This window comes from Lytechinus variegatus, chromosome 10 (assembly GCF_018143015.1).
Source record: "Lytechinus variegatus isolate NC3 chromosome 10, Lvar_3.0, whole genome shotgun sequence".
Classification (NCBI taxonomy): Eukaryota; Metazoa; Echinodermata; class Echinoidea; order Temnopleuroida; family Toxopneustidae; genus Lytechinus; species Lytechinus variegatus.
Genome location: NC_054749.1, coordinates 20408523 through 20424566, shown reverse-complemented (window position 1 = coordinate 20424566; position 16044 = coordinate 20408523). Strand labels below are relative to the sequence as shown.

The 16044-nt window shown below is 39.6% G+C and overlaps 1 protein-coding gene across 1 annotated transcript in view; it reads left to right on the top strand.

Moving 5' to 3' along the window:
- Positions 1-949: 949 nt before the first annotated feature.
- Positions 950-16044, top strand: part of LOC121423345 (serine/threonine-protein kinase SMG1-like) — a 104289-nt gene continuing 89194 nt past the window's right edge. The window contains exons 1-7 of the mRNA XM_041618699.1: positions 950-1508; positions 6196-6329; positions 7947-8005; positions 8782-8859; positions 9426-9507; positions 13439-13535; positions 14076-14152. Of these exons, the coding sequence (XP_041474633.1) occupies positions 1493-1508; positions 6196-6329; positions 7947-8005; positions 8782-8859; positions 9426-9507; positions 13439-13535; positions 14076-14152 (543 nt within the window). The 5' untranslated portion in view covers positions 950-1492. The remainder of the gene's footprint in view (positions 1509-6195; positions 6330-7946; positions 8006-8781; positions 8860-9425; positions 9508-13438; positions 13536-14075; positions 14153-16044) is intronic.

Here is a 16044-nt window from a genome sequence, read left to right as displayed (position 1 = left end):
TCACAGCTTATTCCTGACGAGCCACCATGCAGTGACCCCTCCTTCAAGTTGAAGACCCCTTTTTTTTTGCTTGTCAATTTTTTCTGGTACGAATTTCTTTATTTGTGGTTGAAGACCCTTTTTTTTGCTTGTCAAATTTTTTGGCGGACGATTTTGCCCCCCCCCCCGTGGAAAATCCTAGGTACGCTACTGCAACCAGTGTCTACAGCTTCGAGAACGGATTGGCAGTAAAGTATTGGAAAAGTGATCCAGTGAAGTTCAAGTTCGACGCTGATCCACCAGGGCATGATCCGAACTTCGTTCAGTATACTCCCTAATTATCCCTAGGTAAGTATGAATGAGTAAACATAAATTCGGCAAAGGCCTATATGTATTACAAAGCTTATGAATTAATATAATGATTTTCTGTCAAGTTTTTAATCAGTCGTTGACTTCATTTATTTATTTATCTTTATTTTCATTTTATATTTATTTATTTATTTATTTGTTTGTTTGTTTATTTATTAATTTACTTTATCATTTTTTTTTTGGGGGGGGCAAGTTCCCCAAACTCCCCTCATCATTTACACCAGCAACTTGCAGTCAGTTGTTTGAAGTGAAAATGCAAAAATCCTTCACTGAAATCAAGATTCGATTCGAGGACGTGCATGGGTGATATCCAGCCGGGATCTCCAGAGGATTATATATTGGCTATTTTTCATGGTACCTTTTTTCTGCTGCATTGTGCATTTTGAGTTTTTGACAGACGTGTATGAATCAGGTATGATTATTTACGTCTGGGACCGACCTTTTAACGTCACCATCCGAAAGACGTGACCAGGACTCGAACCTCTGCATCAATTTGTAACTTCCCCACAGCTTGGATTACAGGCGCACGCCACACAACGCCCAGTTGCTGATATGAACTAATGAAACGTTAATAGAGGGCGCATATTCTGGGACATAAATTATCGAATAAATGGACATGGCCGTCTGCTCTACCCAAGCTGAGCCTGAGCTGACAGTTTTGGATTGAAAGAAAGAAAATGGGACTGAAACTAAATCATCTGGCCTAGCCTTGAGAGAACCGACGCTAGTACTTTTAGACGTGGACTGCGACCAACATAAAAATCTGCCAGTTTGTTGGCAATTTTGCACGAGGGAAGAATTTTTCGGGAGAGATTGTCAACATGCAAAATGGGTGTCGTTCCCGTCGAATGCACAACCACGGGCGGGAACAAGTTGAATAGAGAACGCGAAGAGGTTGCGGTGAAGGTGGGATTCCCCGGTGGTGATCATGATGAATTTGATAAAGTTGATGCTAAGATGACCCCGAGACTACAAAGCTTTGATGGATTGCTACATTGTAAACTAGAAACTCTACATTTGCAGTGTGAGCTTGAAAGTTGATGGCTGATGCGTATGGTTTCTGAGGCAAAGAAAATTAGAATAGAATAGAAACTGAACTTTCTATTCAGTCAAGTTTGTTGGAATTTCACTTGTCGTCCTGTGCATGATGAGGAAACAAGGTTATTTTAATCTTTATCGTATTTATTGTAGCTTAAGTCAAGAAATAGGGAGAGTAAAAAAGAAAACTGTCAATGGGGTTGGGCCTGGGTGTCTGAACACTTTATAATTCTGAAGCCTAACTTGTTACTTTTTTTTACAAAAAATATGAATTCAATAGTTGTAGGCCCTATTTTTAATCATCTTCTATTTTGTTCTCTATATTATTTCCTAACATTTTGTACTAAAAATTGATCAAAATTTTGCTTGTAATTTTTTCCAAATGACTCGTCCGGACACACAACAACTGGGCCGGGCCGGGTAAACTTTATGTCTATATTATTATAGGATGATATGAAATTAAAGCAAATATAAATCTAAAATTCCTAACAGTTGTGGGTTTTCTCTGCATTTAGAGATTTACTGTAGCCTCTGCTGAACAAAAAAAAAGAAAATAGGAATCGTTTGTCACTCTGCAGTCACAGTTCCACACACAGATTGCGCATTTGCCATAAAAAACTGCATGCGCGATGAGTGGTGCATAGCTTTAGGGCCCCCCACCATACATAATAAAATATGACAGTTATGACTTATAGCTCGTGTGATGCTTATAATGTCTATGCCTGTGGCTGTAGGAGAAAGGGTGAGCTGCCTACATGTAGATCTATTTGCTTAAATCACACTTTGAAAAGGAAAACAAAATGAACAGTAACATCTTGAGGATAGGGGGTCTAAATGATTATATACATGTGTAGCCTGAGCAGGTCACCAGGGGCCCGTTTCTCAACACCTGGACAAGTTAGTCATGTCTTTATCCACAAACTACGGAGTTAGTTCCAATCTTACTAAACCTGTTTCACGAAAGGCTTCCTAACTAAAATACCTTGATATCGATACTATCGGTAAAAGGAGCAGACGAGACGTAGCCTTAGTCACAAAATAGCACAATTTTCAAAAAGAAAAATTATGATAAAATTGCAAATATTGTGATGAATTGGGAATTACATCTTTTAAAAATAATAGCACAGGTAAATTATGCATCATACATACTTAGACCATGAAGACTGGGGCATTCAATTGCTGAAAAATGGAATTATGAATAATTTATTTCATGACTAAAAAATCACATGTGGACGTTGAGATGGGTACCCCGGGATATCCAATTTTAATAGTTTACGAAAGTAAACCATAACGGTTTTATTTGTAAAATTATGATAATTATACAATGTTTTACGGTTCCAAACATCATCGAAATATAGTTTAACACTTTTTTTTATAAATCTTTGATACCGATCTTACGATTTGACAAATTCTACGCATAAATTAGAGATTAGAATTTATCCAAATGTCAATAGGGTCTGAAAACGACAAATACAAGTCCAGTTATGGATGGCCTGACGTAGAATTTTTATCGATTAAATTATTTTACTATTTCAAAATGAATGGTTTTGTGGCGTTTTACCAACAGTTTTCATAGTTACTTTGTATTACAATGATCATTGAATGCATTATCCCACTTATTTTGGGATGTAATTTCAACCTCTATGATTGATTACGTAAGATTATAATTTTCAAATTTCTCGGCTCTTTTGCATGTCATAGTCTACCCACGTGATGCCACTACGTCATTAAGAAAGAAGTTATGACAGGTTCGGAGGTGTCATAAATATTTAGTGAGGTTGTTGTACACGATCTTGGTAAAGAGGGCTTCGTGAAACGGTTAGCGGACAAGTAGCTCACTATCTCCGATTTAGTCAAGAAGTTAGACTTATGACGGTGTTGAGAAACGGGCCCCAGTTCCTCAAAATAATGTAGAAACTAGAATACGTATGGTGCCATAAGTCTGCACAGAGCCCCTTGTCTGAGCTGCGCATAATTGTAGACATGCAGTGTCCACAAACTTAACACCTTCAATGCCACTGCATAGACAGATATTCATTTTAAAAAATCAACTCAAAATGAGGGAAATATATTGAATTTCACAATTTTCAGGCATTTCATGTGACAGCCTCAAAATGCAGCCTTTCACATCAAAATCCTGGAATCGTGTGGAAAGTGAATGGGTGTGCAGACATATGAGGCACCATTTCTTTATTCAAGCTGAAAATGACTGGCCAAGGTTTTTTCCAAGAAAACCATGCATTTCCAAATTTTCTGACATTTTTGGTATGATGGTGTGACCATAATTACCCAACAAGAAATGCTACTGCACTGCGTATTCCTCATGCAAGGACAATGTTTGCTCAGAAAACACTGATCTGTACAGGGCCAAAGTTATGGAATTCTTTGAACTCCAACATTACCGGGTCTGTTAGTATTTCTGTTTTTAAAAGGAAATTGAAACTTTTATTTTTGAATAAGTACATTTATGATGTATAATTGTTCTTCTTTTAAATACATGCAGAACTATGTGATTAGCAATATCAATTCTGTAAAATGTCTTGACCAACTGGTACATGTGCTCCTATCATTAAGTACTAGTAGTCATTTCAATTGTATTTTTGTTACAAATCTCTTATCTCTTGCCATTTTATATCTTGTAACTTCGTGCTCCCACCTGTTTTTCTATCTTTTTGTCAATGTATTTTTTTTATATACCTACTTTTTTCAACATATCCATTATTTTTCTGTAAATAGTTTTTAACCACATATGTATCCCTGTATTATTTTTTTTTTTAGTATTATCAACCAGTTTAGCTAGAATCAAGTTTTGCTTTAAACAAACAAATAATGTATTGTTTCAATACTGAGGGACCGTATAACAAGCCTGACTTCCAAAGGTCTCCTCGTCTTCCTCGTCTTTATATTACTTTCCTTTAATTATCGATGTTTGTTGCTTTTTAACGTTTTAGACATATGTGTTAGCATATTATTGTACAAGTATCTTGTTATATGTTACTTTTTTCGAGGAGGATCAATAAAGTTCATTCATTCATTCATTCATAATATGCTCACATTTCAACATTTATCATGAAGTTGATATTCAATAGAAAAATTTCTCACATTTTACCCCCAAAAATATAAAAGTCATGAATACCAAATGGAATGCAAGATCCTAGACTTATAATCACTCAATGGAATTCTAAAGAAGGTCTAGGGCTTTGCTGGTATTGGGATCCCAAAATTCTATGGTAATTGACTAGTGACATGTGCTCGGCTGAAAAAAAAGAGTCATAAAAAGTGTGACCTTAATTTCACAAGCTTTAGAATAGAAATCAAATACATGTAGATAAAGGTAAGATGATTATATAACATAAGATGGAGGATAAAATGCCATAAAATTGGTTGGTATCACATTTTACTTGTCTGATGATCTCTGCTAGAGCTCAAAATAGTGATTTCTTGATGCTTGTTGAGAAGTTTGGTTTTCTCAGAAGTGGGAACGGATGTAAAAGATCACAAAATTTGCCAATGTTTTGCCAATATTTTCACAAGTAGAGATCTTATCTTAGAGAAAATTACTACACTGGGTAATTTTAGGTCACTTTTTCTGTTGGTTTTATCAGATTTTCAAGATATTCATTACTTTTTTAGATATGCAACAGTGTGCAAAAAAAGGTAACGTTCGAAATATTGGGTCAGATGCATAAAAAGTAGCAATTGCTTTTGCTTGGCTTGTAAGCAAAAGATTTTGCTGGATAGCTCAAGCAATTGCTATTTGCTAACTAATTGCTGTTGCTAAAAAATGTACATGCATAAAGCGAAAATTTCGCTTTTGCGTTTAAGCACTTGCTTGGGATTTTTTCAACCTCCGTCAGAGCAACTTGGGTGTTTGCTTGATCATGGCGTTCACGTTTTAATCATGTTTACCAGTATGCACCAAGGTGTACCGTACATGGCCTTGTTTTCTTCCTACATAATAAGTGCAAACCGAATGCCAAATATATAAGTTATCAAAAAGAAACAAATAAGTTTGACACTATGCCTGAGGAAAAGAGGTGTTATGAAAGAAGCTGTAATTTGCAGTGCTTGGCCCTTTGCGTTCAAGTCCTGCCTTTTCTGTGACATCACTATTGTTCGAACTGCTAGCAATTGCTTTCTGAAGGCAAGAAAAGGGTTATGCATATGAATAAAGCAATTGCTGAAGAATCTTTTGCTTTGCTAGCTATTGCTTGTGCTTGAAGCAATTGCTAGCTCCTTTTTATGCATCTGACCCATGGTCACACCACCATCAGGGGCCGCGGAACCGGGGGGGGGAGGGGCTGGGGGGCTTCAGCCCCCCCCCCCACTTTTTCCAAAACCATGTACAAAAACGTAAAAATTACCATATGATTGTGATTTTTAGCATGGTCAGCCCCCCACTTTGAAAACCATTCCGTGGCCCCTGACCATACACTTGATATCAGGAATATTATTTTGTTAGAACCTGGAAGGTTATCAACTGTAGGCCTAAACAAGATTGACAACCTATTCTGGTTCTTTCTGAAATTAACCTTTAGAATGAATAAAAATGAACCTAAATTATATCAATTGGTAATTAAGATATCAAAATAAACTGCTCTGGCATCAAAAGTGAATATAATGAAGCTTTGCGTAGGAATGTGGGGATGCCAGTGATTGTATCGATATACTTTATTTTAAGTTAAAAAAAAGAAGAAAATTCTTCAAGAGCTTACAATACCAACTTCCAGAACAGAATTTTTGTCACCTGTTCAGGCTCTTGAGCATAACAATTTCATTTGTTCTGCTTTGCATTTATTGTTTATTTAGGTCGCAAGTTGTTCACTGATCACTCAGTGCTGTCCAGCCTCCTTCATCGCATCGGAAAAGATGATGACAAAGACAGACGTTTATCTGCTTGCCAGCAGCTCCTGGACTTTCTTACAAACAAGGACCATAGCAGGGTAAGCTAGCAAAGTTGTATTCTAAAAAGCTAACTTTCAATTCATTTCATAAGCTGTCTTGGTTTATGCAGATGAAGGTCATTTTAACTAACCGCCCTTTCACGCAGTAAAAACATAGTAATATGAATAATGATTCCAGTGAAAAATAAGGCTAATGACAAATTCTTAGCGCATATGAAACCAAATTAGAACATGATTAGAATCATGAATGCTAATCACAATAAAAAATTCCAATTCTAGTTTCACTCAAATTAAAGTACAAATTTTGCATGTGAAAGGCTTGACCTCCAAAACATCTTTTTTAGGGGCGGAGCTTACATGCCCTTTTATGTACTCTTGTAGTTTGTATTTATGATGCAGTGCTTTCATTGACAAGTCACCAAGGACACACACCGCCTTTGCTCAGGAATTCGAATTAAAATCACAGTTTTGGAGTGAGCGTGTGAAAGATGATTCTAAAGATGCATTTCAATCACCAGATAAGCAAACCAGATTCCGATCAATTCATTAATTTTGAAATGTAGGCACATTGAATTGCTTGTCTGATATTGCCCCAGCTGAAGTGTATAATATTTGCATAAATTAGAGCAGTCTAAAAGCCAGTTCACAGTTCACACATGTCTGGAATGACCTTGAATACCATGTATATATCTACAGATGTTTTAAAACTCGGAAATGTCTATTTCATGCGATTTTACTCCAATGAGTGCATGTCAAAAAGCTTCAGTATGTCTGTTTTTAAGGCTATTTTCATGAAAATGTCTATTTGTATGCACTTAAAAAGAATAATCTCATCATGAGTGAAGTGATGTCTTATTAATAGCTTTAAATTCCTCTTGAACAATTGAATTAAAAAATTCTCACACCTGGATATCATGAGACGCACCATGAGAGAACAATGACATTAGACTGGCTTTGTAATGATCCCAATTCATGTACATTTAATCTCTGAGGGCCTTGAGTTGGCTTTTTTTTTCTGCTAACCTGTTTTTGATAAATGTACCACAATGCTTGGAATCCAATTCACATAATATTGCTTGTTGCTATGTCAAACAATGGACCATGTATTAGAGGTGGACATTCATTGGGTAGTTAATGACTAACATGTGACTGTAATTGTCCTCTGAATAAAATTCCCTTCATATGTGTTCTGTTGTCAGTTAGGCCATGAGGTTAAAGAAGTAGTTCTTGATTAGACATCAAATTGTGCAAACTGTATGTGCAGAAGATGATCAATCACCTAACTCCTGGAAAAATGGATATGCAGTTCCGATTTATCTTTGGTAAACTGAGACACATGCGTTTTTATTTTGGAAAATGTGTGCATACATGTATGAAGATAGATGCAATATTGTTGCTACTGCTTTTCCAACGGCAGCAACTGCACAATCATCAACATTTTAACCAAAGTTAAGTTCTTGAAAATGTTTTTGAAAGAGTAATCAAGTATCACTGATTGTCATGATTTTCAGGAGATAGATTAAAGAATGATCATTGCTAAGGCTGTAATAAAATTCAATCCCATGATGCATTGCAAGGCAAAAGAACCTTGAAGGCACAGACTTGGATTTTGAAGAAAAGTGCAATTTATTTTGATTGATGTTCTTCATTTTGCAGGAGATTCAGAAGCAGAACGAGAGTATTCTGAGTACCATATCTTCGGTGTTGAGTGAAAGGTAATTAATAACAAAATATAATTTACTGTCATGATGTTTATACATAATGCTCTGAGCAGCGATGTATCTTGACTAGAAGATAAATATTCATTTTGATCTTTATTATACAAGCATGTAGATGAATGTATTGTAAACAATTAGATTTTCAAGAGAAGCATCTGTATATTTTGTTTTTTAATTTGTTCGAGACTGTCTGATTATTTACCACTAAAGTTGGGAAAATCTTAATTTAGCAAGCATTGTGTTGTCAATTTCATCATACATAAATCCTAAGCTAGCCTAATTAATTCACACTGTTTTTCCTTAAGTTGTAAAGTATTTTGACATTTACAATATAAAGCAATTTTTGAAAGCCCAGCGCACATTATCCAGTTTGTTATGATCAGAGATTCAAAGAAATTATAATAGCATTTGATATGTACGTTTAAACCAATAAAACCTTAGCGATCGGAGTTCAGAATAGTGGTAGGACCACTGAAATCGAATTCAGTCTAGTTCGAGCCTCCCTGTAGGAATAAAAGTAAATCAAAGTCAAAATCGTAATGACGTCATCATCGGCTGCGACTTGAAGCCGATTTGGACAATAACTTACCACAGGGCTTGCCGTAAAGCAAAATTATGATGTTCCTAAAAATTATGCCAAACTGAAAATTAAGTTTTTAATCTTCTTGAAACTTTCATATTTACTGCTTTATGCGATTTATTAAAAAATTGCGTCGGATCGGATTGTATAGTGTGCGATGGGCTTAATACATTGTTGTTATCTTACAATGCAGATTGTCTACTTCAATCAAGCTGGAGCTGTCTCAGTGTATTGCAGCTGTGTCTGTTCATGCTGGGCAGGATCTCAAAAGGTATTTGAGAAATGGCAGTAATGTATAATTTTTCTTTTCATTGATTTTGTATAGCTATAGGCTTTTCATTTTTTGTAACCTTGTTACTGTTTAAAAGAAGAAAGAAATAATTTGCATATAGTTTTTGAAGTTACTGTTATTTGCATTTTCTTTTTTTGGGGGGAGGGGAGTAATGGAACTTGTATTTTTTGAAACTGTAATTTAATATATTTTGGTTTATTCTTTACTCTCCCATTTGAGCAGTTTTACCAACTTCATTAAGTTTGATTTTCATTGGGCTAACACAAAGTTTTTGGAAAGGAGGCAAATGCCAAAATTGGTAGAGCTCAACATTCACATTTCACATGTGAATGTGTGGCTTTGCTGATTTTTCACTTTTGCATTATTCGCAGAACTTCCCCAAAATATTTGTAAGCCCTGTGAAAACCAAGCTTAAGTTTAATACTATGTTCCATAGTCATAGTATATATTTTATGAAAATATGAATTTTTATTCTGATTTTTAAAAGTTTCTTGCTAATATTTGTACTTATTGACATTATATATTTCAATACATTTTTATCATAGGTTCTTTGGATGGGCTTTCAACAAATTCCAGAAATCCAGCAATGATGAATACAAGACGTACGTGCTATATGCTGTATTCCAAGTAAGTATAATCCATGTTAAGTTGCATGCTCTTAAATTATTACTAAATCACATTAACACACTGACTGATGAAGAGACCAATATTTGAGATGTTAAGATTTATTCAAGAAAGAGTAACAAGGGAAGAGAATGTTAGAGCAATAGAAAGGGGGATGATAAGATTAAAGAGGAGGAGAAGAAGAATAAAGAGAAGAAAAAGGAGAAATGTGAGGAGAGGGAGGAGTGTTAGGGAATTTTAAGGCAGACAATTGGCAGATAAAGAAGGACGAAGAAAGAGAATTGCATTATAATTGGGCTATTTTAGACCAGGATATATGGGGGATTTGCCTTAAATTTGGTTTGTTTTGTGTGTTTTTGCCTTTAAATCACTTTATATAGCTAGTAGAATGCTAATTTTTGGTGAGGGTATCAATTTTTACATTTCTAACAAATATCTGACAAAACCCACCCGTTTCATGTAAGTAAGGGTTAATACATGGAATGAATCCCTTCATAAAGACCATACATGAGTAGAAGAAATAACCAGTTGTCTCACGATGTAGCAAACGTAGTAGGAAAGCGACGTTTCGTCTGCAAGCTGCTAGACTTCGTCAGGCAATGAGCAAAGACGCTGCTGCGCACGGGTTATATAGCGTCGGGAGCTATTGTCTGGCTCCACTCGGGCGTGAGCCGCGCTGTGATTGGCCGGAGCCGCTGGCCAATCAGGGTCCGCGCTGGTGCTTGGTGCCCGCTCGGGCGTGCACCGCGCGCTGTGATTGGCCGATGCAGCCGGCCAATCAGCGTCCGCGCTGGTGTCAGGCACCCGCTGGTGCGGGCGCCGCGCGCTGTGAACTGTGGATGCAGTATGCCGTCGGATGGTAGGTAACCATTCATCAGGGATCTCAATGCCGCTGTCCCTGTTGATATTGCTCGGATGCAAACGGATCTGGATCGCTTCCTTAATGCGCCGCGTATACCAATGCTTATCATTAGCGATGCAGCTGACCTCATCCCAGTTAGGTAGATGATCGGAGTCCCAAGCATGTTCTGCAACAGCAGAGCTATCGGTGCGCCTAAGCCGAACATCACGGCGATGTTCCTTCATGCGTTCCCCCACAGGTCTACCAGTCTCACCGATGTAGACTTTGTCGCAGGTCGAGCAAGGGATCTTATAAACAACCCCATCGCGTCTGTCGGGGATCGGGCGGTCTTTCGGACGGACCAGCTGGCTGCGGATGCTATCGGACTTAAATATAACTCGGATGCCATGCCTCTCCAAGCGCCGGCGGAGAAGATGCGCGATACCATCAACAAACGGGATTACTATAGCGGATTTAAATTGCGCAAGCTGTTCGGACGGGGCGCTCTTCTTCTTAGCGACGCGGTTAACGAAAGAGCGCGGGTAACCGTTAGAAATAAGAGCCGAGGTGATGTGTTGCTTCTCTGTAGCTGTGCAATGGGGCTTAGTAACGATGCGTGAAGCTCTGTCGTAAAGACATTTCAGCACTACAACAATGCTCTCGAGCTTTTCGACGACATCTACCGCCACGAATTTGAGAAGTGCAAGTCCCGACAACAGGATAAGTATCTCAAGATTAGTTCAGAGGGTAAGGATATTTCCGTATGTGCCGATTCTAGCTCTCGGGTCGTCAATTTGTCTAAACGCAAACTGACTTCGGATGAGAGTGCGCTGCTCGCCAAGGGACTTAACTTTTCAGTAGCCCCGAAGCGTGTTCCCGCTACCGAGATTGTTGCGAAGGTGGAATCCTCCATCCGTTCGCTTGATGCCGAAACCATCGGCTCCGTAAGAAGAGAGATAAATGCTATCCTCTCCTCCGCCGAACCGCCTAAATCGAACATTACTCCCGGCATGCGCAAAGCCTTGAAATCGCTCAAGGAAGACGAGTCCATTATGATTTTGCCAGCAGACAAAGGCCGCGCCAGTGTTATTCTGGACACCGATGTCTACCGCGCCAAGATGTCCGAGTTAATCGAATCCGGCCCCTATCACGCTATCGGGAAGGACCCGACCGATCGCCTCTCCCGCAAGCTTTCCACTATTCTTCGCGGCTTTCACAAGAATGGTGACATCGATGATTCTACCTACCGTAAGCTAAAACCGTCGCAGAAGCAACCGCCCAGGATCTATGGACTGCCTAAGATCCACAAAGCTGACATCCCGCTTCGTCCGATTGTGTCATGTGTGAGTTCGTTTGCTTACAACACGTCTAAGTATCTCGCTGATATTCTTGCTCCCTTAGTCGGTTCCAATGGGCATGCTGTCCATAACTCCGCGTCGTTTGTTGATTTCCTGCGCAGCGAAACCATACAGGAACATGAGGTCATGGTTTCATTTGATGTGGTATCATTGTTTACCAATGTACCCATTGACGTCGCATGCAAGGTCGCACTTAGCAGGCTCGAACGTGATGAGAGCCTACCCGAGCGCACACAGTTATCTCCGGCCCAGGTAACTGAGCTTTTGAGTTTTGTTTTGCAATCTACGTATTTCATGTTTGCCGGCAATTTCTACGAACAGCAAGAAGGGGCAGCCATGGGCAGCCCTGTTTCCGCGGTGATCGCTAACCTGTTCATGGAAGCTTTTGAGGAACGTGCGCTGAGTAGTTGCCCGCCCGACTGCGCCCCTAGAGTTTGGAAACGATACGTAGATGACACGTTTATCATCACGCATAGATCCGCCGCCGATGACCTTTTGAGCCACATGAATTCGCAGCAGCCCTCCATCCGTTTTACCATGGAGATGGAGTGCAACGAGCGCATTGCCTTTCTAGACACTTTGGTGCACCGTGACACCAGCGGCCGACTGTACACCACCGTATACAGGAAGCCCACACACACCGATCAGTACATTGCCTATGATTCGCATCACCCGAAGTCCGTTAAGCGCGGGGTAGTGAAATGTCTTTACGACAGAGCTTCACGCATCGTTACTAAGCCCCATTGCACAGCTACAGAGAAGCAACACATCACCTCGGCTCTTATTTCTAACGGTTACCCGCGCTCTTTCGTTAACCGCGTCGCTAAGAAGAAGAGCGCCCCGTCCGAACAGCTTGCGCAATTTAAATCCGCTATAGTAATCCCGTTTGTTGATGGTATCGCGCATCTTCTCCGCCGGCGCTTGGAGAGGCATGGCATCCGAGTTATATTTAAGTCCGATAGCATCCGCAGCCAGCTGGTCCGTCCGAAAGACCGCCCGATCCCCGACAGACGCGATGGGGTTGTTTATAAGATCCCTTGCTCGACCTGCGACAAAGTCTACATCGGTGAGACTGGTAGACCTGTGGGGGAACGCATGAAGGAACATCGCCGTGATGTTCGGCTTAGGCGCACCGATAGCTCTGCTGTTGCAGAACATGCTTGGGACTCCGATCATCTACCTAACTGGGATGAGGTCAGCTGCATCGCTAATGATAAGCATTGGTATACGCGGCGCATTAAGGAAGCGATCCAGATCCGTTTGCATCCGAGCAATATCAACAGGGACAGCGGCATTGAGATCCCTGATGAATGGTTACCTACCATCCGACGGCATACTGCATCCACAGTTCACAGCGCGCGGCGCCCGCACCAGCGGGTGCCTGACACCAGCGCGGACGCTGATTGGCCGGCTGCATCGGCCAATCACAGCGCGCGGTGCACGCCCGAGCGGGCACCAAGCACCAGCGCGGACCCTGATTGGCCAGCGGCTCCGGCCAATCACAGCGCGGCTCACGCCCGAGTGGAGCCAGACAATAGCTCCCGACGCTATATAACCCGTGCGCAGCAGCGTCTTTGCTCATTGCCTGACGAAGTCTAGCAGCTTGCAGACGAAACGTCGCTTTCCTACTACGTTTGCTACATCGTGAGACAACTGGTTATTTCTTCTACTCAATCCTTCACCACGATGAACCTCTTCCACATCAAGACCATACATTTATTATTTTCTTAATCAGGCTCTTAGAAAGAATAATACCAATCCCCGTCTTCCTCCCTTGATGAATGGCATCATGAATGATCTTCAGGTTACACTAGAGAATGTTGACACACCAGGTAAGCTTAAAAGAGTTCTTAGACCCATACACAAAGCTGTGTATTTACCTGTGCAACTGATTTCCAAAAGTAATTGCACATCATTATCTGCATGTATGCAATCAATCCTGATATTGAGTACTAACATAATTGAGTTTTGGGCCATGGGGCCCATATTTTTTGGAAAGATGAAAATAATGATGAACTTTTACATTCTTTTTTAAAGTCATAAAAAATAGCATAGTTTTTTTTAAATGCACAAATGTGTCAAGGATGTTCCACAGATTCACAAAATTTTGCAAAGTGTTACTTCAACCAAATATTTCAAATATGCATGGAACCATGTGTTTGAGTTTTTATTGGAATTAAGATTTCAAGTTCACCAGATTATAATTACGCATTCATTAGAATTGGCAATTTTAGACCTCACAAGTTCACAATGTCATTTAGTATCCAAACGTACAGTTATTTGTTGCTCTTTAAGGCTAGGAGCACCTTCAATTCTGAAAAAAATGATTATGCATTTAAATTTTGATTTAAAAAAAATCTATCTCATTTCAGATCTGTTGGTGTCAGTCATGAACATTGTCCATTATGTATCCCAGCAGTATCCTAAAGTCTTCAGTGCTTTCTTCAAGGTTTGTTTATAATTTTATTTCTTCTATTCTTCCTTTTCTCCTGGTTTATCTTTGCCTTTGTCTTTCTCTCTTCTTAATTTTCTCAACTTCTTGCTCTTCCTCCATTTCTACATCTTTTGTTTACGTCCATGTTCTCTTCTTTTCTCATTAACTTTTGCATCTTTCCAAATAGAGTTTGGTGATTTTTTAATATTCTTTGTTAGTGTTATAATCATAATTATCATTCCAATATTTATTATTGATATTATTAGGATGTTGATGATGAATATATAATGTATCTCAATTATAGTTATTTCTTTCACCTAGAAGGCATACACATGCTCCTATTGTTAATAAAATACAGCATGCAATATTGTGAGCACTTGCATGCTGGTACTGACTCTGATGTCATTCTCCGTGGATCTAGGCATAGGCCATGGGACAAACCCGCGTTTCTTGCATTTCTTGCAGTTTTGCTCATATGGTGGTTGTTTTTATGAAAGAAAGACTAAAAGACTAAAATTGTAAAAATACATCTAATCGGGATCCACTTCTGATCAAAGGTGCAGACTGAGTTAAATAGCAACCACGCAGGTACTTTGAAGCCAATAATAGGTCGTATTTATGAAATGCCCGTCCTCTCGATGCTGTTTCCCAAGCCCAGCGTATAGCGCAGAGGTATTATTTAGTAGATACACATTTAGAGTGAAACTCACTGCTGCTGATTTCATAATAGGCTTTATTTTGCCTACAGACAATGACTCCTCATTTTCTCTCAGAAAAAAAATTGGTTGCAGGAAATAATCAAATGTTAATACCTCCAACGATCAACAAACAAGATGGATCAATTTTCAGGGCTCATTACTTATTAATGGTACACCCCTGTTCTCTTCTGAATTATAAAGAAATATATTTCAAGACAGTTAATGGAAAAAGTTTTTTGTAGCTTAAATAGAGTTTATTCCACACTGGGAGATGGTGACCTGTGAATGATGTGCCTACTGGGCGAAGCCCCTTAAACTGTAGGAGAACGGTCCGCCCAGTCGGTGGTTTATTGGGATTAATGTATGGGTAATTTTTTTGGGGGGTGGTTGGAAGGTGGAGGGTGTATGTTATTGTTAAGTTTGAAATTATAAATATTTTCTTCATTCCTGATTGGAAGATGGTGACCTGTGAATGATGTGCCTAACGGGCGAAGCCCCTTAAACTGTAGAACGGTCTGTCCAATTGGTTGGTTATTAGGATGAATGTATGGGCAATTTTTTTTTTTCTGGGGGGGGGGTTGGAAGGTGGAGGGAGTATGTTCTTGTTAAGTTTGAAATCAGAAAAAAAGTTCTTGATTCCAGACTGGGAGATGGTGATCTGTGAATGATGTGCCTGCCGGGCAAACCCTCTTGAGTTGATGTAGGAGCCCAGTCATTTGTTTTGTTGGGATGAATGTATGGGGAGTTTCTCCCCTTTTTTGGGGGGGAGAGGGATAGTGATTGTTTTTGTAATGAAATCAGTAATTTCTTTATTCCACACTGGGAGATGGTGACCTGTGAATGATGTGCCTACTGGGCAAAGCCCCTGAAACGGTCCGCCCAGTTGGTGGTTTATTGGGATGATTATATAGGCAATTCCCTTTTTTTGGGGGGGGGGTGGATGAGGGAAGTATGTTTTTGTTGAGTTTGAAATAAAAAATATGATTCTAGACTGGGAGATGGTGACCTGTGAATGATGTGCCTTCCAGGTGAAGCCCTTTAAACTGTAGGTGAACTGTCCACCCAGTCATTTGTTTTGTTGGGATGCATGTATGGGAAGTGTCTTTTTTTTGGGGGGGGAGGGGAGGGGAGAGGGATAGGGATTATTTTCTTATGAAATCAATAATTTATTCCACACTGGGAGATGGTGACCTGTGAATGATGTGCCTA